The 25,685-nt window shown below is 38.2% G+C and overlaps 1 protein-coding gene across 1 annotated transcript in view; it reads right to left on the bottom strand.

The window, feature by feature from the left end:
• Positions 1–25,685, bottom strand: part of GPR98 (G protein-coupled receptor 98) — a 543,192-nt gene that overhangs the window by 377,749 nt on the left and 139,758 nt on the right. The window contains exons 40-52 of the mRNA XM_010831922.1: positions 23,689–23,767; positions 23,450–23,588; positions 22,675–22,816; positions 20,819–21,081; positions 18,809–18,984; positions 17,888–18,012; positions 15,382–15,539; positions 15,145–15,291; positions 14,713–14,820; positions 10,703–10,967; positions 9,844–9,966; positions 2,642–2,864; positions 2,108–2,312 (exon numbers count right to left, since the gene is read on the bottom strand). Of these exons, the coding sequence (XP_010830224.1) occupies positions 2,108–2,312; positions 2,642–2,864; positions 9,844–9,966; positions 10,703–10,967; positions 14,713–14,820; positions 15,145–15,291; positions 15,382–15,539; positions 17,888–18,012; positions 18,809–18,984; positions 20,819–21,081; positions 22,675–22,816; positions 23,450–23,588; positions 23,689–23,767 (2,153 nt within the window). The remainder of the gene's footprint in view (positions 1–2,107; positions 2,313–2,641; positions 2,865–9,843; positions 9,967–10,702; positions 10,968–14,712; positions 14,821–15,144; positions 15,292–15,381; positions 15,540–17,887; positions 18,013–18,808; positions 18,985–20,818; positions 21,082–22,674; positions 22,817–23,449; positions 23,589–23,688; positions 23,768–25,685) is intronic.

Raw genomic sequence — 25,685 nt, 5'->3', positions numbered from 1 at the left:
GTTCTTGACCTCTAGCACCACTTGGGGAGTCCCTCATGCTCTTAAATATTAGCGGAAAAAAAAACAAAACAGACAAACTAGGCTGTTCTAAGTGCCATAACGAAGATTAAGGTGAAATAAAAAGCAATAGACTACTGGTGGGAGTCACATTTTTCAATCACAAAAGGCCTTTCTCATAAGATGGCATTTCAGCAGAGAGGAAATAAAGTGAGGGAACAAGTCATGTGAACACCTGGTCAGGAAGGAGGGTGTCTTCTTTCTTGCTAACCCTTCCACAGCCCATGTCTTAGGGTTACTCTATTCTACGTGCCACATGAAATGGCACCTTTCTTTAAGAATAAAAAATGCCCACTGGATTTGAAGACAAAATATGAAAAAAGGGATGTCAAATATTTCCTAAGTAATTCTATGTTGACTACATGTTGAAACAACAGTATTTCAAATATATTGGGTTAAATAAAACATGAAAACCGACTTCACGTGTTTCTTTTTACTTTTCTAATGGGGCTTCTAGAAAACTCAGAATCACCCAGGGGCTCATATTATAATTCTGTTGGGCAGAACTGCCTCAGAGGAAGCTGACCTGCCTTTGGCTTCAGAAATGAACAAGCTGGGTAACAGAGTGATCCCACAACCTGTGGAAGCATTAGTAAGTTCAAAACTCCTTATTTTATCCCCCCAAACTGCTCCTTCTACAAAGGTTGTGTCTTGGTGAAAGGCACATTCATGCTCCTTATGGCTTTACCATTTTCTGCTGAATTGCTCATTTCTGCTCTAGTCTCCTACCTCGTCTATCTACTTCAGTCCTTGCCCACGTACAACCTAGTCTCAATTCTATGAACATAATGTCCTTTAAAGTGTGAGTTAGATCAAGCTCTACTTGAATGAATAAATGACTAAGTGAGTGAGCTTGTCACCCCAGCTCTGGTCAACGAGACATACAAAGAGGCATTTGGGAAATGTCTTTCTTACACCAAAGGCCACATAAAGCATCTCTCTTCTACAACTAGACATGAACAAACATGGACAAGAAAGCAGCAGCCTTAACAACAGCATCAGCTTTCAAACAACAAAACGAAAGATAAGCTTTGTGTTGGCAAAGTAGAGAAGCGAAAAGAATCCGAACCACAGTGACAGAGCAGAGCAACCAAGCAACTCCAAGCCCACCTTCTCTGTAGGCATACCCTAGGCGTTTAAATCAGCTTCTGTCAGGGTTTCCTCACTTGCAGAGTATTTTAAAAAAACACACGAGATAGCTGCAGCTGTAACTCTTAACTAAGAAATCAGGATACATTTTGCAAATAGGACCAAATGATGCAAAATGAAGAGGGACCTTTTCCTCACTGGCATAGGAAGCTGAAGGGCCTCCCAGGCGGCTCAGTGGTAAAGAATCTGCCTGCCAATGAAGGAGATGTAAGAGGTGCAGTTTTGATCCCTGGTTTGGGAAGACCCCTGGAGAAGGAAATGATAACCAACTCCAAGATTCTTGCCTGGAAAATCCCATGGACAGAGGAGCCTGGTGGGCTACAGTCCATGGGGTCGCAAAGAGTTGGACATGACTGAGTAACTAAGCAACAAAAGGATGTGAAGTCTGGGTGTGGAAGTCGACCTGGGAAGAACTGCACAGGTCTCTTTCCTCAGGAAAGAGCATGTCCATATGAACAACACACATGTAATCATAAACATCTCTCTCTCATAAAGAAGCAACAAAGGCATAAATGGACAGCAATGTATTTGCAGGTGATGAGTGTGACAAGACACAGTGTACAGTGTACTGGAATCCGCTTCACCATTACCCTCTGGAAACAAGGGTAACAGCAGAGCCAAACTCCTGGACTAAGGCCAGCTAGTACCATTCAAATTCAACCTTACAAAGAAGATCAGTAGCAAAACAAGGTCAAGTCAAGGTGACTCAGGGTCCACTGTGCCAGTCTATACATTTCAATCATCAGTAGAATTCACCTTATAATGCAGAGTCGGGGGTGAAGTGGGAAAGGGAGCAAAAGAGTGGCTTAAGACACTCAAAATATGAATCACTGAGTGCTGATAGCAGCTAAAAAGTAATACCATGAATAAACCATTTGCCTTCTAAGTGTGGGATCTTTACCTGAGCAAATCCAACAACTCCATAGGCATCATCATTAGACAGAATAGTTATTTGTACATAACCATTAATACCAATCTCTGCTCCTCCTTTGGGATTTTTAAGCTGAACTCTGAAGGATTCGTCTTCCTCCGGAACTGTATCATCGAGGACATTTACCGCTATTATAGCTTCTTTGTCTCCAGGCTCAAATATCAATTCACCTGAACTAGCATAAGAAGTACATATGAAATAAGTCTATTGCAACAAATTAAAACCATATAAATGGTAGAGTAATCATAAAATTCTCATAATGTTGATTACTACTAAAAGTGCACAGAAATCATATTTCATTAGTAAAATTTTAATCCAAAACATAATTAATAGTAATTAACCTGGAAGAATAGATATTAGAAATACAGATAATAAGCAAACTTCTGGTTTATAAACAGCTTGTATATTTTGTGTATTTTTCCATCACTACATAAAGACTTAAAAATGAGTGCCATACAAAATTATGGTGAGATAAAGACAGTCAACATAAAATGTTGGACGTACCTAGGAATAAAGTCAGACTGGCTTGAGACATAGGCTAGCTCATATATATGTGAGTGGGTGGCTCCTGCAAGAGCAATTAAATTTTTGCTTGAATTAAGGGACTTCACTGTAACAAAGGCTGCATCATAAGCAGATGGTGCTTCAAGAAGAAAAGAGAAGTGATTCAGCTCTGAATTCCAGCAGTAAAGCGCAGACACAGCTTGGCCAAGAAGAAGTAAGTGGACTGCAGGAAGGAAAGAAAAGGGAACCAGAATGAAAAGTGAATGTCAACTCACAGGCTCCCAACACTGGTATAGCAACAAAACTCTCCCACCTCCCAAAGCCACATTTAGATTGCTGAAGTAACTGAATACGGTACAATTTCTGAAACAACTGGATATAAACAATAATTTTAAAACACTGTGAAACAACCAAGTCAGTCTGACAATGTACCCACAACCCACTTAATTTGTTTAAAAAATCAAAAGCTAATAAAACCCAAATGGATTTTAAACTCTTGCAGTCACCTTAGTATGTATTTATTGAATAGCACTGAAAGATACTTTCTAAAGTGAACAAGATCGGTAATTCTACCACTGAATGTTTCATTTTTGCATTTTCCTTTCGAGTGAATCCATATGAATTCACAATTGACAAATTATAAATAGTCTAAATGTGAGAAATCTTAATTAAACAGCTTAATGATATATTTATAATATAGCAATCCAGATGTATAATTTTATATACAGATACTAGACTACTAATATTAAAATATATTTAATTATTCCCCTCCTTTGGATGTTTACTTTTGTTTTCTCTTTGTCAATATTAACTAGAGACAGGGGTAATCATTTTATTTTCATCTGATAAATTCTTAAAGGTGCCCTAAGGATATTAGCAACTTTATGATCTTTGATTATATTCTGTATTCAATAAATACCAATATATTCAGTATACTCTGCCAATGCTTTTTGAAATGCTGATAGGAAAGCATTCTCTTAATAGTTCAAAGCAATGGCATATAATTATATCTACAAAAGTTAGGAGCAGAAGGGGGCTCACTACACTGTATATACCATTCAGCAATCTTCAGACTTAAAACTGGGAAGAAAAGTCAGAAACATGCACAAATTCCAATACTTGGAAAAACACACTGGAATAAGAAGATATCATATAAGATTGACTATGCATTAAAATAGCACACAGAACCAAAAACATGGGTCTTTCTACAGTTGTAGCCAATAGGTTAAAATGGAAAACCCCATATCCTCATTATTAAATATCAAGAACTATTGATCATGTTTATCTATGGTAATTAAATTAACTACTATTTCAGTTTAGTATATGTTACATAGTAAAGATCAAGAAAGGTTATTAATAAACTTTCATTTTAAACTAATCAAATATTTTTCATAAAGCTTTGTAAAATGGTACACAGTCAGTAAAGAGCAATCTCCTCAGATGAATCACAACCTCTCTCAAGTTTAACTGATTTTATAGTCTAACCAGAATCATAAACTGAAGTGTTCTGAATATCACTGATTATGTAGCTTAACCCTTAGAGATACACCCTATTCAAATCCTTGCAATCTCATTAGAATGACAAGGCAGCAAATAGATAATCAGACATTCAGAGCAGGAAATATCCAGGCTCAAATCTACATATATGTATGCAGGGAGTACTTTCTCAGAAAATAGACATGCATATTTGTTTAAGATTATGATATTGGACAGAGAATTTATAAAGGAAAAAAATATTCTTAAATCTCTACCTACTCCAGGGAACAGAATTTTAACTAGTACTGATTACAGAATTCTCTTCCATAAGAAAGAAAAAATATCCCAAAGGAAGGCAATTGGATAAGATTATTTAAAAAGTGCATGTGGACAAAGAGAAGTTCCATGACTAAAGCCAACAGGAACTAAAGAGCCTCTTGATGAAAGTGAAAGAGGAGAGTGGAAAAACTTAAAACTCAACATTCAAAGAACAAAGATCATGGCATCCAGTCCCATCACTTCATGGCAAATAGATGGGCAAACAATGGAAACAGTGACAGACTTTATTTTCTTGAGCTCTAAAATCACTGCAGATGGTGACTGCAGCCACGAAATTAAAAGACGCTTGCTCCTTGGAAGAAAAGCCATGACCAAACTAAACAGCATATTGAAAAGCAGAGACATTACTTTACTGGCAAATGTTCGTAGAATCAAAGCTATGGTTTTTCCAGTAGTCATGTATGGATGTGAGAGCTGGACCATAAAGAAAGCTGAGTGCCAAAGAATTGATGCTTTTAAACTATGGTGTTGAGAAGACTCTAGAGAGTCCCTTGGACTGCAAGGAGATCAAACCAGTCCATCCTAAAGGAAATCAGTCCTGAATATTCATTGGAAGGACTGATGCTGAAGCTGAAACTCTAATTCTTTGGCCACCTGATGTGAAGAGCTGACTCACTGGAAAAGACCCTGATGCTGGGAAAGATTGAGGGCAGGAGGAGAAGCAGATGACAGAGGATGAGATGGTTGGATGGCATCACCGACTCACGGACATGAGTTTGAGCAAGCTCCGGGAGTTGGTGATGGACAGGAAAGCCTGACGTGCTGCAGCCAATGGGGTCGCCAAGAGTCGGACATGACTGAGCAAATGAACTGAGGGCTCTTTCTTGGCATTCACACCCTTACCTACCCCCGTATGTAATCAACCGCCAGCTCCCACATCTTGTGAGACAGCTTCTGAATTAATCTACTTCTCTGACTTTGACCTGGATCACCTACCACTTTCCAAGCTCCAACATTCAAGATCTTTATTGTGAATTGTGATAAGAGCCCCCAGCTTGTCTTCTCTTACCAGCCTCTACGCTTTCTCCCATTGGCAATCCACACTCCATTTTGAAAACACACACACACACACACACACACTCACTCTCACACACAATCTCTGCCTCATTGTCTGTCTTCCTCTTTCTCTCTCTCTGCACCCTTCTCTTTTTCATCTCCTCACCGCATTCTCAGAAAAGGCACCCTAATACTTACCAGATAGAAACAATAACCCTTTAAGTCCCTATGGCCTATCTGATTTCATCCTCAGTTACACCCTGGACCACTCTCCCCTCACTGCCACACTGCCGTCTTCCAGGTCCTTTCCCAGACACTGACCTTTTTACCCACACTGCTCCTTTTGTCTAGAGCCTGCCTTATGCTCAAATCTTTGTCTCATCAACCCCTACTCATCCTATAGTTCACAAGTAAATGTTTCTTCCTTAAGAAAGCATTCTGGGCATCCCTTAGACTAGGTCATTCATCTTTGTATTATGAAAGTTATTTTTTTAATGGTGGTTATCTGAAATGGCAACCCACTCCAGTACTCTTGCCTGGAAAATTCCATGGACAGAGGAGCCTTGTAGGCTACAGTCCATGGGGTTGCAAAGAGTCGGACACGACTGAGCGACTTCACTTCACTTCATCTGTTTGTAGCCAAAAACTTAACTTGTGTGATTATATATAATGGCCCTTCTTCCCTAATAGATGTTAAAACTTCTTCAGGGCAAGAACTATACCTGATTTTGCTTATCCCTGTCTTCTCGGGGTTTACCACTGTGCTGGGCACATAACTGGCACTAAGAAATATCTATTAAATAATGAAGGAAAACAGAGAGAAGGGTAAGTTAGGTTTATATGTCTTGGCAGTCTTTGTCATACTCATTTTTCCTTTCATTTAAAGAATTCAGTCACTAATCTCTGTCAAGTCATTAACCAGAATAAATATGTAATCCTCCCGAGTCATGGCTGCAATCTAATACTTTTAATAAAATATTTGACATGTTCAAAATAAGAAAGTCCTTGTATATTATTTAATGCACAATTTCAGCTTTCAGGAGATCTATAATAAGCCATTCTAAATAATTACCTATAATCTTTTCATACTTCTGCATCCTCAAGTCACAGAAACAAAAGAAAGAAAGAGACCTCACAATGGTCCCTTAACAAGCCTCTGGCAGAATTTTTCACAAATTCTTTTAGAAAGTGTGCCTTTTCTATTTTTTTAAGTCTTTAAAGGAATTCTGTAACTTCAATTAAAGGCCCATTCAGGCAGCACTCTTCATCCTTAAACACATTCATGAGGCAACTTTTTGAATCATAATAAGTAGCTCAAGATGTAGTTAGTCCACTTGAAATCTTGAGGTCTGAGAAAAGTAAAAAAAAAAATGATAAAGGCACAAAATCAAAGGACAAGCAGACAAAAACTAGACAAATATATGATGGAAGATACGGAATTTATTCAGTTAGTCGATTGTTGAGTGAGTGAGAAGAAAGTCAGAGGTGGCTGTCACAGAATAGCTTCGTAGACCGACAGGCTGTCAGAGGCTGACAATGTAAAGGGAAGGTATTTAAGAAAAGTGTGAGCAGAGCAGAGACAGACAAGGGGGCTGGCAGCAGACACAGGATTCGTGCGGAGGCAGGAGAATGACAGAAGAGTCCAGAGTGAGGGGAGCACGCAGCGTGGACACCTGCGAGGACGCGGGGCCGAGGAGGGGGGAGCAGGACCCACGGAAGCTCAGTACTGCCAGATAAGCGTCCACCACGAAAATGAGGTAAACGGGCTCCGAGTCCTGGGCAGTGGCTGCAGTGGCTGAAGGTGACCGTGTCTAAAGGTTCTAACACCTGCCCAAGAAAGCAGCAGTCGGGCACCTAAGAGGAAAACCCACAGATTCCTGCATTTGTGCAAGATTCCCTCCTCTTCTCAACAGCATTTTCTCTGTCGATTTTTAACTCCTGTGAATTCAACGACCCCCACAGGTCAACAGGTCCTCTTACTGATGTCCTCCTGATTCAGTCCCTCACCTCTAACCGCCCACTAAGGATTCTCCATTCCTCTGGCCTGGGCGGCTGCACACAGCACAGCACGTCCTACACAGCGAAACCAGGTGGGAGTCGTAAAACACACCTTGGGTCGTCATCTGCCTTTGAAACGCGTGTGAGGATTTCTCTACCTCAGTAACGTTCAGAGTGAGTCCAGGGACCCCTAAGAGTCCTTGAGACCCCCTAAGAGGTTCTATGATGGCAAAACGACTTTCCTAATAATACCAAGACGCGCTGTGTCTACTTCACTCACATTCTCTCATGAGGGCCCAGTGGGATCTCCCATAGGCCAGATGACTGATACTATTGCAAAAGGCTAAATTACAGATACAGACATGAGAATCCAGCTATTAAACTAGAAAGTAAAGAGATCTACAAACAAACAAACAAACAAAAAAGCCAGTGCCACTCTTCTTATAAAGGTTTTGTTTTTAAAATTAAGGGGTATACTATTTATGTTGACAGGTAATGAGTTTATTGCTGTCATTTTTCAATGAATATGGAGAAGGGAACAGACACCCACTCCGGTATCCTGGCCTGGAGAATTTCACGGACAGTACGGTCAGTCCATGGGGTCGCAAAGACTCAGACACAAATGAGAGACTTTCACTTCTCACTTTTAAATGAATTAGTATCTTCTACATTTCTCAGTTTTAATTTCTAATATATCAATAAATATAATTCACACAAACCAAAGCTCTTCAGGGTCCTCAAATTTTTTAAGAGGGTGAGAAGTTTCTAAGAACAAAATGTTTAGGAACTGCTGGACTACCCCTGGGCACAGTTCAACCCCCGGGCCTACCATTCCAGACCTTCTTGCACAGGCTCTAGCCTGCCTGTCCTCAACCCTGCCACCACCGATTCTGAGTCCAAGCCTCTGTCCTCTGCACTCCAGCCTCTTCACTGTGCCCTCAACGTCACACACTTCTGCCTTTCTCTCTCACTCCCAACTCTGCCCCTGCCCACAGTATTCCCTAGCAACGCACCCAGGCACAGCTCCAGCTCCCCTCTCGGACCTTTTAACCACTCCAGTGCTATATCATTCACACAGCTAACAGTATCAGTACTTTATGTTGAATATTTCTCTTCCTATTTTTCTTGCTTCTCCAATCAGACATTAAGCCTTTGAAGGTGAGGGATTCTTCACAACTTTGAACACCGACTTACATATGGCTATTTAACAAATGATGCTATTTAATTCATACTGCATCGCTGTGTCTCAGTTTGCAAGTGGGACCCAGATTTATTCGCCCGCTGAGTCGCTCGCGGTTGGCCTCTAAGTTCCACGGGGCACCTCACAGGAGACACACTGTCTCATGCACTCGCCTTCTGAGCTGTTCACACCTGCTCTGGGAGGCAGCCTCCAACCTCACGAGGTCAACTGTCCTTGGCTTCTTCACCTCATGGCTACTAGGTGCCTCTCAGCTCAAGTGCTTTCTTAGCGACTGAAAATAATCCTACAGCCTCAGATAGCATTAACCCCGTGGGTTCTCACTAACAGACTTGGGGAAACCACTGAAATTATAAGACTGCTTATATTTCTGATGTGGATTTAAGGTACAGAGGACCAAGAAAGGATTTTGACTGAAGGAAAAAGTTTGGAGAGTGAAGGAGGAAAGCAGAATTCTCATAATTATTTTCTGACTTTAAACAAACTCTTAAATGTGGATATTTGCTATCCCACTTATAAATATTTTCATTTTTAAAAAAGTGTGTAGAATGTTACTCTGCATTTTCTCTAGACAAAAGAAATACATTATCTTTATTTATCCTTCACTAATAATTTTCCTCTTAAAATTGATGCTTTTGAACTGTGGTGCTGGAGAAGACTCTTGAGAGTTCCTTGGACTGCAAGGAGATCCAGCCAGTCTATCCTAAAGGAAATCAGTCCTGAATATTCATTGGAAGGACTGATGCTGAAGCTGAAATTCCAATACTTTGGCCACCTGATGCGAAGAACTGACTCATTGGAAATACCCTGATGCTGGGAAAGGTTGAAGGTGGGAGGAGAAGGGGACAACAGAGGATAAGATGGTTGGATGGCATCACCGACTCTATGGACATGAGTTTGAGCAAGCTGCAAGAGTTGGTGATGGACAGGGAAGCCTGGCGTGCTACAGACCGTGGGGTCGCAAAGAGCTGGATACGACTGACCAACTGAACTATTTTAGTCATTCTGATTCTTCTCAAGCGCAGGGTCCACTCCTTTTGAAATTCTAAGAATTCTGGAAATATTATTGAAGAGATCTTAATTTTACATCCATATGAAAGTACCTAGAGTGATACTACTTCTAATTCAGTAAGACTGAAACCATTCCAGCTTTTCACACTTCCTTTAGGATCTGTTAACATTTGAAATGCTTTACCTATTCCTGAAGCTGGTGTGAAAGAGTGGATCTTATTAACAGCTGCAAAATCCAGGGATTGAAAATATCTGAAAGAAGACTGTCCTGCCTCCCAGACGAAAATGTCAACTGAATTCTGATCTCCTACAATAACAGAATAAAAGACCAATCTGAAGGCAAAAGTTACAGAAAAAAAAAATGACAAAATTACACAATAAAACTATAGTAAAAATGTTAGATTTAATTAAAGAAACAAACAGTATGACATTTCTTCAGAATTCATTCAGTTAAACAAAAATACAACTTGGAAACACTTCAAAAGTCTTTTTGCATTCACCACAAGAAGTATAAGCATGGGTTAGCCTCTAATTATGATTTGATATCAAAAAAAAGAATACTGAAGTTTTACTTTTTAGGAATGTTGAAATTTTACCTATGAAACTACCACTAAACAGAAAAAAAGCATATCTGTATTCAGAGAGTATTTTTAAATGGTCTCATCAAAAGTCACTTGGTACTATTTATTACCACTGCAGGCTATCCATAGCATCCTAAGCACAGTCATATAAAAAGTTACCTGTTTGCACATAGAGTGTAAAATCTTCCTAATTCTTTCTACTTCACCCACCCAACTCCAGTTTTATTTTAGTATCTTTAATGCAGTGATTCAGAAAACCTACAGGTTATGGACATAACACTTAGAATGTTTTTCTTTGTTCCCCAAATCCATCTTTACCTGACAGTCAATAGATCCAATGAGAAATATTCTATGGATTAGCCAAAAAAATTATTACAAGAGTATTTCCATATGAACATAATATGAATGCAAAGTACTTCTGATAACGACTGTATATGGCTTGCAAACACTCTATGGTCTTACCTAGAAAGATAGCTTTGGCAAAAATTAAATAAATATCATCGCCTGACGTCAAGGCTTCCACTTGTGTCGTTCCACTGATGGGAACTTCCTGGAAGTTAGTAAACTCATTGCTGGACCACCTGAGTAAAAGGGAGTTTGACCTGGCATTAGCCTGGGCAATGGCTAAAAATACAGCGCCGCCTCTGGTGAACAAGGCCATGCTCAGCACACCTCGGACAGAGAGGGTCTGATGCCACACAAAGCTTCCTCCGTTCCATCTGAAGACCTGCAGGGAACGATCAAAGGCAAAACGCTCATGACTAGGAATTTAGCACTTGTAAGAATGGAGCCAAGATCATATGTCACTCTCTAGGACTCTTTAATTTAGTTAGGAAGATACTTTCATAAATGAGACGATATCAAAACATGCTTTTTCATTGCTCTCTCCCTCTTTTTATCTCTGTGTGTGTCTCTGCATACACAGAGATTTGAAGAGAAGTTATTTGAAAATAAAGTTCAAATATACACCTGGGCAGGGGTGGGTGACAGCAAGAGAAGAGAAATTCAAAATCAGAAAAAGAAAATTGCTTAAATACCAAAACTTTAGAACTGGAAAAGAAACTTTGCTACACCATATTATCATAACTCACTGCTCAAGCAATAGAATATGAAGATAAAACATCTAAACTTTTTACTCCTGAAGGTGGCAATGCATACAAGGTTTCAAGTGAGTGTTCATGTACTTAAAACTAAAAGAAAACCCCGAATCCACCTGATTTCTTATTCCATCTGGTTAATTTCACAAAGATTTACATATAAGCCAAACATTATGCAAGAAGTTATAGACAGAGTTGCTTCTCCCTTTATGGATCTTATTAACTAGAAGAAAAACACAAATAATAAACACATAAATAATTATATAAATGTATGATTATTAACCTGAGACAAGTGCTGAACATAACAATTAGGAAGGTATGATAGAGAATTATGACTCTCCTAGGAAATAAAATGAGAAAGAATGGCATGACAGATTTTCTAAACTAGAAAATGTTCGTCACAACCTGAACGAAGACTGGCCCCGCTGGAATGGAGTTGACAGAACCGGGGCAGTGAAGATCAGACAGGACAGGTAAGATCATGAGGTTCCTTTTGTTGGGTGACCATACAATTTATCACAGGGTGAAAGAGACAATCATTGTAGGAAGGGTGAAAGAGATGATCTTAATCTTTGCAGGACAACAGGCATAACCCAGCACTGTGCTGGGGAAAGAAGATGATACAATTATACTATTAACTATCTGTATTAAATAATCTAGAATTTATTCCAAACATAGTTGGAAATCACTGAATAACTTTAAAATGAGGAGCAACATGAATTAGTATTTTTTAAAGATTACTCCAGCTACTTGGCACATGGATCTGAGGAGGTCAGAGAAGTTTGGAGAAACAGCTAGGAGGTTACTACCACCAGTGTGCTGAGAAGTGACGAGGACCTGGATTAGGGGAAGAAGCAGCAGAGATGAAAAGAACTGCCCATATTCAAAAAAAGTATGGGGAGATATAATCAAAAAGACTTTATAATAAATTAGATGGGAATGAATAACTAGGAAAAAATCAAGAAAGTTATAACCCAGCATTCTATCTTGAGCAATCATATTTATGAGGGTACTATCTCCCAAGACAAAAGCAAACACTTGAAACAAGTTTTATGGAGAAAATCTACAGTTTAGTTTGCGATATGTTAAATCTTAGCTACATAAAATATATCTAAGTGGACACGCCAACATGCAGTTTGGACCAACAGGAGGTCCAGAATACAGAGAAAAGGCTACTAGTAAATTTGGAAGATAGCCTATAGGCGATATTCAGAGTAATAGGACTGATAAAAATACTCAGAATCAGTGGAGAGGGAAAAAAAAAAAAGAACTGTGAACCAAAACTGAATGTGATATCTGCAGGGCAGCAATGGAAACACGGACATAGAGAAGAGACGGGTGGACACAGCACGGGAAGGAGAGGGAGGGATGAACTGGGAGAGCAGCACTGAAACTCATACTTTACCAGATGGAAAACAGACAGCCTGTGGGAATTTGCTGTACGATGCAGGGAGCTCAACACCATGCTCTCTAACAACCTAAAGGGGTGGGATGGAGTGGGAGGTGGGAAGGGAGGTTTAAGAGGGAGGAGACATACTTATACCTACGGCTGATTCATGTTGACCTATGGCAGAAACCAACACAATATTGTAAAGCAATTGTCCTCCGATTAAAAATAAATTTAAAACAATTTTTTAAATAACAACTGAGAAAAAAAACTGAACCTGAAAAACTCCAAGATATCTATGTTCAGAAAAGGGAGAAGGAAGCAGCACTGGAGACCAAGAAAGATGACACAGACAAACAGAACAAAAATCTGTGTGGTATCCCAAAAATCAAGGGAAGAGATGCTTTAAGTTTGAGGATGAGTGACTGTCAAATGCTAATGGGAAGTAATGCAAAATAATGACCGACAAAAACATCCACTGCATTTGCAAGCCAGGTGTCATCAGTAATCATGAAGAAGTTTACAAAGCAAGTAGAGGATTCTTTCAAGGTATCTTACTACAGAGGGGAGAAAAGAAATGAAACAAGAAGTAAATGGGGGGGTGAGATCAGGAGATAAATCACTTTTTAAATGTAAAGATTATTACACAGATTGGAAAAAGTTGGCTTAAGGCTCAACATTCAAAAAACTAAGATCATGGCATCCGGTCCCATCACTTCATGGCAAATAGATGGGTAAACAGTGGAAACAGTGGCTGACTTTGTTTTTCTGGGCTCCAAAATCACTGCAGATGGTGATTGCAGCCATGAAATTAAAAGACGCTTGCTCCTTGGAAGGAAAGTTATGACCAACCTAGACAGCATATTAAAAAGCAGAGACATTACTTTGTCAACAAAGGTCCGTCTAGTCAAGACTATGGTTTTTCCTGTAGTCATGTATGGATGTGAGAGTTGGACTATAAAGAAAGCTGAGTGCAGAAGAATTGATGATTTTGAACTGTGGTGTTGGAGAAGACTCTTGAGAGTCCCTTGGACTGCAAGGAGATCCAACCAGTCCATCCTAAAGGAGATCAGTCCTGGGTGTTCATTGGAAGGACTGATGTTGAAGCTGAAACTCCAATACTTGGCCACCTGATGCAGAGAGCTGACTCACTGGAAAAGACCCTGATGCTGGGATTGAGGGCAGGAGGAGAAGGGGATGACAGAGGATTAGATGGTTGGATGGCATCACCCACACAATGGACATGGGTTTGGGTAGACTCTGGGAGTTGGTGATGGACAGGGAGGCTTGGCGTGCTGCAGGTCATGGGGTCACAAAGAGTCGGACACGACTGAGCGACTGAACTGAACTGAACTGATAATAATCTGATAAAGATGCTAGTGACACAGTAGAGGGAATAACTAACCCTTATGAAGGCAAGAGGGATGCCTATGTGAGGAACCTGGTTTTTATAGAAGAAACACTTCTGCCATTGCAACAGGAGGAGGAATAAGACTGGGTATTGGGGGCTTTCTGAATCTGGGGTTGGGAAGATGAGTAATCTCCACCTTGTAGCTCTCATTTCAACAAAGTCATAAACTGAATGTGAAGAGATGAGAAGCAGGTATGGAAGTTGGAGGAGTGACAAAAGTTATCAAGTAAATATTTATTAAGACACTGTGATACAGCTTATTAGACACATATGGGATTTCTGGGGTGATGGTATGTGCCCTGTTGGCAATGTTAAGATGAAGCTCTGTGAAACCAGTTGTGTGATTTTTCTCCATGTTTTCCAATGCAATTAAATTCTAATTAAATATTCATGCCTATTTTTACACTTGGTTCTTGAAGACTGTATCATTTAAAAGTTAACTGTGACTAATCAATATCTATATTCTTACTACTTTATCATAATCAAATTATGGTTTTCTTTCATACCAAACCTACAGACTAAACCTTTGATGTGTTTCAATGATTATATTAAAAAATTCAGTTTAAAAGAATCAAACCTGAGTTAACTGAGAATCATCACTTTGACTTGCAACAATCAAATAATCTTGACTGTCTGAAGTAAAATATCTTACTTGAGAACTTTCTGAAATATTGATTCTTTGTACCTGCAAAGAATACAGAATAGTGACGATAAAAATTTAAAGGAAAGTTTAAGCAGAAAATTCCTGAATACAGTAAAGTTGAGTAAATATTTGAAGCTCAAAACTTGAAAAATCATTCTGATCCCTAGGTAAGCACATCTTTGTGTCATTTCAAGAAAGACAAAAATATCCCTGGATTAAGACAACTTGCTAAATGTGTGTTAACTTACAAAAGCCCTTTATCATGTTAACATAGAACATATACTATCTTCTATTTAGCTCAGTCTCACAAATCTGATTTTTCTTTTAAATAAAGCAATCTACAAAAAAAAGTGAAGTTTTTTTTACCAGGAATAATTTGAATCCAGATGTGAATGTATACACACTATTAACAGAAGACTTTTCTTCATTTCTTTCTTCATGAGTAATCACAAAGTAGGGGGAAAGACCAATATTAAAAGCTTCACATGTTTTAGGATTTTCTATACTTAAATCCTGGGAAACAAGGAATAATAGGAAATCAGGAGGCATCCAAAATCTACATGTACATTTTAGTCTGTGTACCATAACGTAAGTGATGCTTACCTCAAATGGAACAAAAATCCCTTGCCATCGGTAAAGAGTAGAAGATAATTTTCTTAACATTAAACCATGTACTGAGTCTTCCAAAGTAAAGAAACACCAGCCAGAAGCTGATGCTTCCAGAAAGCTTTGAAACATAGAAAACATAACATCCATTCCCCCTGAAAAACATAAACCATGGTTTCCTTGTGTAAAATCCTCTCCAGACTTCACCTAGTCAGTCACAGTTTATTTAAACAATGAAACTAGTGAGTTGTTACTAGAAATGAAAATATTTCCATGGTAAGCAAGTGCTCGCATGCGTGTGTGTGTGTATATAAGAAAGAAAAGGGACAAACTAGAGAATTTCAAACCAGTAACAGTGTTAACTTACAAAAACAAGAAAAATTTTTTATATCTAAACCCACAAAGACTTTTCTGGAGTATATTTATAAATAAATATTAAATGTATACTGTAAAGAGAAATATGTTCAGTATGATTTTTATCAGCTTCCATAAAGATAATGAAAATACAACTGAGAAGTTTAAAATAAACACCTTTTATGGAAACATGCTAAATGCTAGGTTTTAAAACTTAACACTATTAATTTGAAACTACCCCTATCCAATAATTTCTAACTTCACGTGTTACATATTTTAAGAATGCCAAAGCAGACTCCCTACCAGTTGCTATCAAATTCGATCAGCCTGCATCTCCTAAAATTTTGTGCAATAATTACATTTCATACATGTCCTAAAAGTCTGTGCTACAATTAAACAAAAACAAAAAAACTCCACCTAATGGAGAATACCTTTTAAAAACCCTCCCATGTTCTATTATCACAACAGTTTCCCATAGAAGGTCAGTTCTTTACAAACTTTAGTTAATGGTGCAAACATAACATACCAAGAACAAATGTCAAGGTTGAAACCTGGACTCTCTGTAAATTACTGATCACTTTTTAGATAACTAGTTCAAGAAGTCATAATGCCAATGCCTTTTATGTACTATCCATTGGTGATTTCCTCTCCTAGAAATCCAATATTTTAGAGTCTTGCCTTGTCACTTTTGAAACACCACAGCTTCGACATTCAGAGTGTGAATATTTTGCACTGAAATCTTAACCATATGGTTAAATCCTTCCCTACCATAATTCAGGAAGAGGGTGGATGAAAAATTAAAAAATGCCTGTTGAGATTTAAGAATCTCCAACATATACTCTCACAAGTACATCCATAAAACACATGCAGAACCCAAACCTCAAAATATTATTTGTGTTGCATCCCTCTAAGCAAATAGCTCTTGCTAATGACAATGAGTATTTTTTCAGTTCTCATCTTACTTTACTTCTCAAGAGCAGCTGGCACAATTCACCATTCCTCTCTTTCAAAAGCTCTTTTGCCGCTGTCTGCAATCCTGCATTCCCCTGGGTTTCTCACCAGGCCTTCTAAGTCTCCTTCTCATCTCCCTTCTCCTTCCACTTGACTCAGTCTGGATTCTCTTCCCTTCTCTGTCTCCATTCTCACTGGCCGGTGTTTTACATCAATTTCCATGACTTTTAGCAACATGCACACTGACCGTTTCATATTTCTCTCTCCAGCAGAGATCTTTCATTGAGTCTAAAGAAATGTCTTCTAAAATTTAACTCAAATTCAAATATTTTACTCCCCTCACCAAAGTAACACTTTGTTTCCATTCAGTACTCCCCTTCTAACTGAAGGCATGACTTTCCAACCACTGCACAAGCTAGAAACCTAGGGGTCATAGCCAGCACCTTCTCCACATCCAGTCTATCACCTCGTCCAAGCTACCACCATCCGTTGCCCTTATGTTTGTCCCTTTATCTTCTCATTTCTCCTGTGCCAATCCATTCTTTACATGGCACCAAGAATGATGCCTTCAAAACATAAATGTGATCATACCACCCCACCTGTTATACATGGGAGTCCTCCCTCATGCCTAGATCACGAGACTTTCCATAACCCTAAAATAAAGACTAATGTATGTGATAATATCCTTCAAGTTCTTAAATGATTTGGTCTTACCTAGCTCTCCAAACTCAACACTCCCCTTATTTCTAAACCCAGTGCCCACTCTTCAGTTTTTTACTTATATGCTCTACACTTCTGCCTGGCTTCCTGCTTTCTCTGGTATGTTCCTCTAACTCAGGTCTTTGCATAATCCCCACTCATCATCAAGTCTTACTTCAAACCCTGACACCCCTGGGAAGCACTGTCTTATGTTCTCACACTTAGAACTTCACCTTTAAAAAACATTTATTATAGTTCAAACTACAAACTGATTTTTATTTATTTCTTCCTCTCCCTAAACTCTGAGCTCCACAAGTTCAGTATCATGCTGGACACAGGACACAGTCAACAAACATTTGTGAATGCAATCAAAGAATTAAATATTTATAATCTATTTTCAATACAGCCATAAGATCCAACTCATAATGGAAAATGTAAATCTTAAACACGCAATCTTTCTTGGTTATAGAATTTTGTTCTTACAAGAAACTAAACGTACTCATGCCAAAGGCTGTTTCAGAAACTGTCTCCCACTCCACACTCACGGCTAAATCAATGCCATTAGTACGTGACACACTTAAGTATACTGTCCTGTTGGCTTCTTCAGTGCTTACAGAGGTGGCTCTAAAAGAAACAAATGGTTGCAGAAAGGAGAAAAAGTATATCATTTCTACATATTAAATATCTATATCACATTGCTAATATATATTTAATACACTATTAAACTTACACAAATCAAGATGAGATCCATCCACAAATTTTACACAGCAGGGAGGCTAGAATCTACAGCTCAAAACATTCATTTATGAGGATTTTCAAAAGCACAATGATCTCATACTATGAAAGTAAGAAACTGCTAAGTGTCAGAAACTTCACACCACATATTCGAAAACAAAGCTCTGTCATTCCTAAGTTTCTTTTCATGTACATCAAAACCACTTAACAGAGAAAAAAACAAATCAGAAAATTCTTAACGTTAATAAAACTAGATCTGGAATATTTTTAAGATATTAAAAAAATATATATTTGTTAACTTCTAGATGTAATTTCTAAAGCCCAATCATGTTAATATATGATTGATTGAAAAGTCATACACAAAAACGTCATTCATTTAATTTGAGCTCCTAAACATAATTTATATTGTTCCTCATTTTTATTATTATTGAAAACACAAAATAGTGCTCTTGCCTGAGAGTGTGGATTCTGAGCAAACAAGAATTCTAACAACACCATTTAAATAGGGCATCATTACGTTTTGATGCTTCCTGTTATGATGACATGTGGCCTCTCTGGATCTATCGGCTAGAGCTCATTTTAAACATTCCCATTATAACAGAGATCAGTTTTCCTATGCATTTTCTTTATATCACATTTCCCACTTAGCTTCAGAAATGACAGTTTTCTTATGAATACACTATACCTATTTGCAACTGCAGAGATACTGAATAGCCCCAAAGGGGCCTGGTTCTGCAAAACGGTTATCAGAGTTTGAACATGTGCCCCTAGTCTAGCACCTCCCGTCGGATTAAACAAGGTGCAAACAAAATGCTCATCCATCTCTGGTTCTGTGTCCAGTATGGCAGAGATGTGGAGGGCCTGAAAACATAAGCAAAAAATTATTACTAGAATTCAGTATTTTTGCCACATACATATAGAGTAATTTGACATTTTTTGACAACAAAATAATACTTTTGGAAAATATCACCTCTTTTTTAATACCGATCCTCAAAGTGTAATAGTAACAACTGTCTCAAGTTACAGCTTTCAAGGTTATCAACACTGTGACTTAGTCCACTGAAAAGTCTAAAAATAAATATGTATAGTATTTGAAAATATCATTGAGATTTAAAAACTAAATTTAGGTCTTCATTTTTTGCTACTTCTCTATCCTGCCCTAGCTATATAACATTAGTCTCATTTCAGCCTAGGACTTGCGCTTAAAAAGCACAAATTAGAAACAACCCCATATGTTTATCAACAGGAGAATGGATAAACAAACAGCCATCTATTCAATGAAATGCTACCAGGCAATTAAAAAAAGCATTAACTACTCACGTGTGCAATCAAAAATTGTGTTGACCAAAAGAAGCTAGACACAAAAAGAATTAATACTGTATGACTCTATTTATAAGAAGTTCAAGAATCAGTAAAATGAGTCTTTGATGATAGAAACCAGAAAGCATTTTCGTCTGGGGAGGGTAAGGGACAAGAAGGAAACTTCTGCCTGATGGCAATGTTTAACACATTAATCCGAGTGGTTGTTAGGTTGATGTATACATATTTTTAAAGTCACTGACCCATGCGCCTAAAATTTTTGTATTTTACTGTTCATACCTCAGAGAATAAAAATATGTGGGGAAAAAGGTAATTACAGAGGTAAGAGAAAAACCTATTTAGTCCAATTTGTTCAAATGTTTAATTTACCTAATGAATAGAAAGGTCTTTAAATACACCATGAAAAAGTCTTTTAAGAAAAAAGTATATAACAAGTTTAAAATATACAAAAAGTTAAATAAACAAAGTTTAAAATATTTTTTAAAAAAGGAAAGCATGTGAATGTAAAGCAACAGAAAATTCATAAAATACTTCAAATTTGAATTCTTTTTATCTGTATCAAGGTGTAAGTGTCCCTGAACAAATCAATTAAATGTTCTAAATTCCCAAAAACAAAAAAAAAACTGGACATGTAAATAAATATGAATTCAAAAGTATGTTGAAGGTTACACAAATTGATCATAAATAAAATTATTTAATTATTAGATAGATTGCTTTCCAGTGAATATTTTAAAATATATTATTTTAGATATTATACTTTATATACTTGGCTTAAAAATAGCTTAAGCTAATACAATTAGTTGTTTTAAACCTCAACTGTGTTTTAAAAATAAAGTTTAGTAGCAGGAGCAGAAAATTACTACCATACAGAAAAAGAAGTTTCAGAAAGTGAACTTCTGCAAGCATAGTTCAATTTATGATTAATTCTAAATCCAGCATTCTTCCTCCAATAAGCTATTCTTGTTTTCATAAGATACTTACTTCTCAAACAAGCTGTCTGAAGGAAGCAGCTGTATTTTAATAACAATGTGGCAAAAAGAATTACTACCTACTGCTTATGACTGCAATGAAGGGCCTGGAGCTTCTTGTAGTTTATGATTTAAAGGCAATAACGTGAAGCATGCCATTTAAATATACTTAACATTCAAAGCACCAATATGCTTATTTTGTTATTTGCACATTCCACAACTCTGTTAATGGAGCAAATTTCTCCAGCTGCATTCTATACAGACAATACAGTAGTAATCTAGTCATTATCTTCACCTATCCCCTAACCTGGTTTTTTTTTTTCTTTCTAAGATCAAGGGGGCTCCTCTAAGAGAAAATTATTTCGTAAATATTAATCATTCATTCTCATTAAAGGTTCACCCTGTACCTTGAAACGAACACCTTCTTCTAAAACAACATAGCCTTTGGAAGGAGTCAGGTCTTTCGACTCCATTGAAGAATTCACTTCGGTCACAATGAACTGAACGGTCACAGTTCCAAACAGCCCTTGGGCAGGCTCCCGAATAACGTACAACACTGCCATACTCTCCTGGATGTAGACCGCTGTCGGTTCTCGTAGGAAAAAGTGCTCACTGTTGTTAAATGACAGAACTCCAGGGCCATCGTCATTAGCAAGGATGGTAACGAAGGCTGTCAGAATAAAAATATTAAAACAACAAATTAAAATAGAATGGGTTATAAGTGGTGGGAAGTATGTGAATACTTCATTGTAAACTAGTCCAATGCTTTTCTAGATCATCTTAAAAATAAATGTTAAAAGGCATTTAAGGAAATTCTACACTCACTCATGATATAAATAAAAAGACTCAGTAATCTTGAGACAAAAGGCAGCTTCTTCAATGTGATACTTCAATGTGATACTATAATGTGATACTTCAATGTGATACTTCAATGTGATACTTTAGTACTTTCTGTTGGCTCTCAGAAGCCAACAGAAAGTACTAAAGTTTAATGCTGAAACATTAGAAGACAGTGATGCCTCTCATCACTGCTACTGTTCAGCACTGCCCTGGAGCTACCAGCCAAGCAACAGGTATAAAAGCAACGGAAAGGAAGCATCAGCATCCACTATTTCCAGACATCCTGATTATCTTCCTTAAGAAGGCAAGAGAAAAAATGAACTATTACAAGAGTTCAAAATATAAGCTAAGTAACCTTCAGAAATCAAGCGCTTTCTGTCTTCTACTACCACTACTAATAATGGTAATAACAGCCAAAACAACAACTGCTACTACCGAGAACTTACAAATTTCTTAACCAGCATTTTTAACTCACTGAATTCTCACAGTATCCCCATGGGGTAGATTCTATTATTACTCTCATTTTACAGAACTGATGACTGAAGCACAGACAGGCAATGCGTGGACATTCACAAGCCTGGATGTGGCAGGAATGGCTGTCAAAGCTAGGAAGTCTGCTTCAGAGCACGCATTCTAAAAGATAATGATAATACGTCTATATATCAGATATGTGCTGTGCTGTGCTTAGTTGCTCAGTCATGTCTAACTCTTAGTGACCCCGTGGACTGCAGCCTGCCAGGCTCCTCTGTCCATGGGGATTGTCCAGGCAAGAATACTAGAGTGGGTTGTCATGCCCTCCTCCAGAGGATCTTCCCAACCCAGGGATCAAATCCAGGCTTCTCACATTACAGGCGGATTCTTTACCCTCTGAGCCACCAGGAAAGCCCAAGAATACTGAAGTGGGTAGTCTATCTCTTTTCCAGGGGATTTTCCTCACCCAGGAATCGAACCAGGGTCTCCTGCATTGTAGATGGATGTATAATCACTTAACAATATAATTACAAGGGACCTAGTTCATAATAGCAACATAATGCTGCTGCTAAGTCGCTTCAGTCGTGTCCAACTCTGTGTGACCCCATAGACGGCAGCCCACCAGGCTCCCCTGTCCCTGGGATTCTCCAGGCAAGAACACTGGAGTGGGTTGCCATTTCCTTCTCCAAAGCATGAAAGTGAAAAGTGAAAGGGAAGTCGCTCAGTCGTGTCCGACTCTTAGCAACCCCATGGACTGTAGCCCATCAGGCTCCTCCATCCATGGGATTTTCCAGCCAAATATCTAGGAATCAAAGTAAAAAGACTTACATGAAAAAAACTGCACAATGTTAGTGTGTGACTGTGGCACATGCTGTCAATGCCCCCTCATACCACAGGGCTCACTTAGGAGTGAAGAGAGGTGAGAGGGAGCTGTGTATAAATCATCAATTACCTATTATATTTTCCCCCAGCTCCAGTCCAGGAGAAGGATTTGTTAAAATCAGCTGAAATGCTTCATCTCCTTCTGGAATGTCATCATCAAGAATCATGATGTCAACGTTTTTATACCTTTCTCCGTTAGCGAAATGAAGAATCTGGTCCAAGAGGCAGAAGTAGGCAGTATTATATTTTAATACACTGAGTCATTTTTAAATGTTTGGAGATAAATACGACATACTGCTGAATGTGAAATAAGCTATTTACAGGACTTTTCCCTTACTTTTTCATGACCTTTTTTTTTTTTCAATTAAGTTTAAAAAGCAGTAGGAAGAAAGGAAACATTTGACTAAGCAGTAAAAGGCAACAAGAGACAAGACAAAAAATATTTTCAAACACTAAAGGTGTTTCAGTAAAGTAAAACAAAGAAATGAAAGCAGTAACATTTTCAAGAGGCATAAGAAGCACTCTGGTAAGGTCATCTAATGATATAAACTCTTTAACACAATAATGTGTGCCCTCCAGTATCAAATATTGCAATTAGACAGCAAATGAATAAAAAAAAGTGAGTATCAAATATTACAATAAAATAATGAATGAAGTGAAATACAGAATAATCTTTGAAACAGTACTGAAAATTCAATCTATATAATTTACCAAAACAGTGAAGAGAGCTATTCCACCAGGTGGAACTCTTCGGCTCTAACTGACTGTGGAATACAGAGTAGTTTATTATTTCAAGGTTAACTGATGTACAGGCCCTAAATCCCTGTAACTGTCAATGAATTCACCATTGGTGTAAAGGCGTAATCCACTCCCAGCTGTGCTTCCAAATTCTGGGCATACACAAACAGGGAAACGTGGCCAAGAGCCCCTGTCCTCCTCTGGGCTACCAACGTTAGACTTCCTTGGGTTTCATTTACTTCAAACCTATGATAAAGAGAAAACATTCATTTCTACAAGCTTTTATTCACTAGATAGTAAAGAATCTGAAACTCAGTTAAGAGCTCTCACACAGCCTTGGCTTTACCTGCTCTGTCGCCACTCAATTATGCCTCGAGCACCATCATTCGCATCAATGATGATTTGGGCAGTCAAGCCCTCTGAATCTGAAAAGCACAGAAACATATCTTTAAATAAGCATTTAAAAAGAGAACTATTTGATGCAGAATTTAAAGACCATACCTTTGGTATACAGAGGTACTGTCAACACTAATCAAAAGATGCTAAGATACAAATACTTGTATGAGTAAGCAAGCTTTTGCTAACAAGAACCACTAATGCATAGAAATCTAATCAACTGAGAACAGGATAAAATAAGCAATTGGAGATATGGTTTTATTTCTATTATTTTAATCCATTTCAAGAGGAAAGGAAAATGGGGATAGCTGCAAGAAGTAGAAAGAAGAAGGAAAAACTGGGGCAAGAAAGAGAGGAAATGCAGAGAAAAATACAGACATCAAAGAGACAGAGAGAGACAAGGGTACAAACAGAAGTTGGGATGGGTGGGAAAGAAGGGGAAAGGTTACATGGAATAAAGACTAAGCTTAACGTAAATTTTCGAATCCCTTTTTATTCTGTATTACACTGTTCACCAAGCTCAGTATGTTACCAATATCTGTTATTCAGTCTTGAAATAGTAACTAAACCAGTTACTGTTTTGCTCTGTTTTTTAATATGTTTGATTTTTATCTTTTAAATTTCAGAAGCTCCACCTTACTCTCGGATCCTTATGACAACTGTCTAGGTGAAGAAGGGTAAGCAGAGTGGCATTCTCTATGAGTCAGGAGATCAATAACGTCGAGGAAGAATACAACATCAGGACTTGTGACTAGAGGCTACAGGGCAGAGGCCCAGTCCCATCATTTCCTAGCTGCGTGACTGCAGCATGATTCCTAGCTTCTCTAAGCCTCAGCTCCCTCATCTGTAAAACGGGCAAACATAACAGACAGTAAAGAATCTGCCTGCAATGCAGGAGACCCGGGTTCGATCCCTGGGTTGGGAAGATCCCCTGAAGAAGGAAATGGCAACCCACTCCAGTGTTCTTGCCTGAAGAATCCCATGGACAGAGGAGCCTGGCGGGCTACAGTGCATGGGGTTGCAGAGTCGGACACAACTGGGTGACTAACACTACTACGACGACTACTACTAAGGAATGAGGGTCCTAATACACACAACACTTGGAAATAAGAGCATTAGAGAGCACTAACCCAAAGCTAAATTGTTCAAATTATCTCTGAGTACAGGGAAGATGATGTACTCTGTGAATTTTCTTAGTGTGAACAATAATAACCTTGTAGTAACTGCTTGATATAAACAGCCCAGTCATTGGAATCATGTATTTCTTTTGTGTAAAAATGGAAACTTTCCAAATAATAAATTAAAAACGGATTATTTCCTTCTGCTACTTTCAAAGTTGTCACACTGAGCAGAAGTGAGTGAGGAAGTCCCACTCCTCAGGCCACAGTTCAGGGCCATGCTTCTCCGCCTTTAACCCAGACTCATCTCCCCTCTGCCAGGAACACCATCTAACCAAGGCACAGGGAGCAGGCGACCTCAGTGCTACTCACCAGCCCGCCCCCCCGCCCCTGCACCAGGCCATCACATCTGAAAGTTTCCAAAAAACTTTTCAATATCGATTGTCCAAATCGTGAACAGGAGTTTGTGTGTTAATAGGAAGAATTTCTCTTTTTAAAGTAATCTACATAAATTTGTACCGAGGTTCAAGTTTTACCTTTCAGTCTGTAACGAATTAACTGAGTCTTTTCTAAAGCATGAAAGGAAAGAGATAAAAAGTCAAAACAGAAGCAGAGAACACAACAAACAAATGCTGTTCTTAATCTAAGAGAAAATAAAAACACCTGATAATCTGGAGATCTAATGAAAACAGCAAATTAAATTTTGAAAGGAACATGACTTCATAAGAACTAATTCTATTTTGAAGATTACAATCTGCTTATAAAATAATTGCAATGTTTAAAGAGGCATCACACAGGAATTCTTAAATGTCTTTATGCTGTCCGATGC

The sequence above is a fragment of the Bison bison genome, unplaced genomic scaffold (genome assembly GCF_000754665.1).
Source record: "Bison bison bison isolate TAMUID 2011002044 unplaced genomic scaffold, Bison_UMD1.0 scf7180017864533, whole genome shotgun sequence".
NCBI lineage: Eukaryota > Metazoa > Chordata > Mammalia > Artiodactyla > Bovidae > Bison > Bison bison.
The sequence above is the reverse complement of the archived record's forward strand: the minus strand, read 5'-3'. Positions and strand labels throughout refer to the sequence as shown.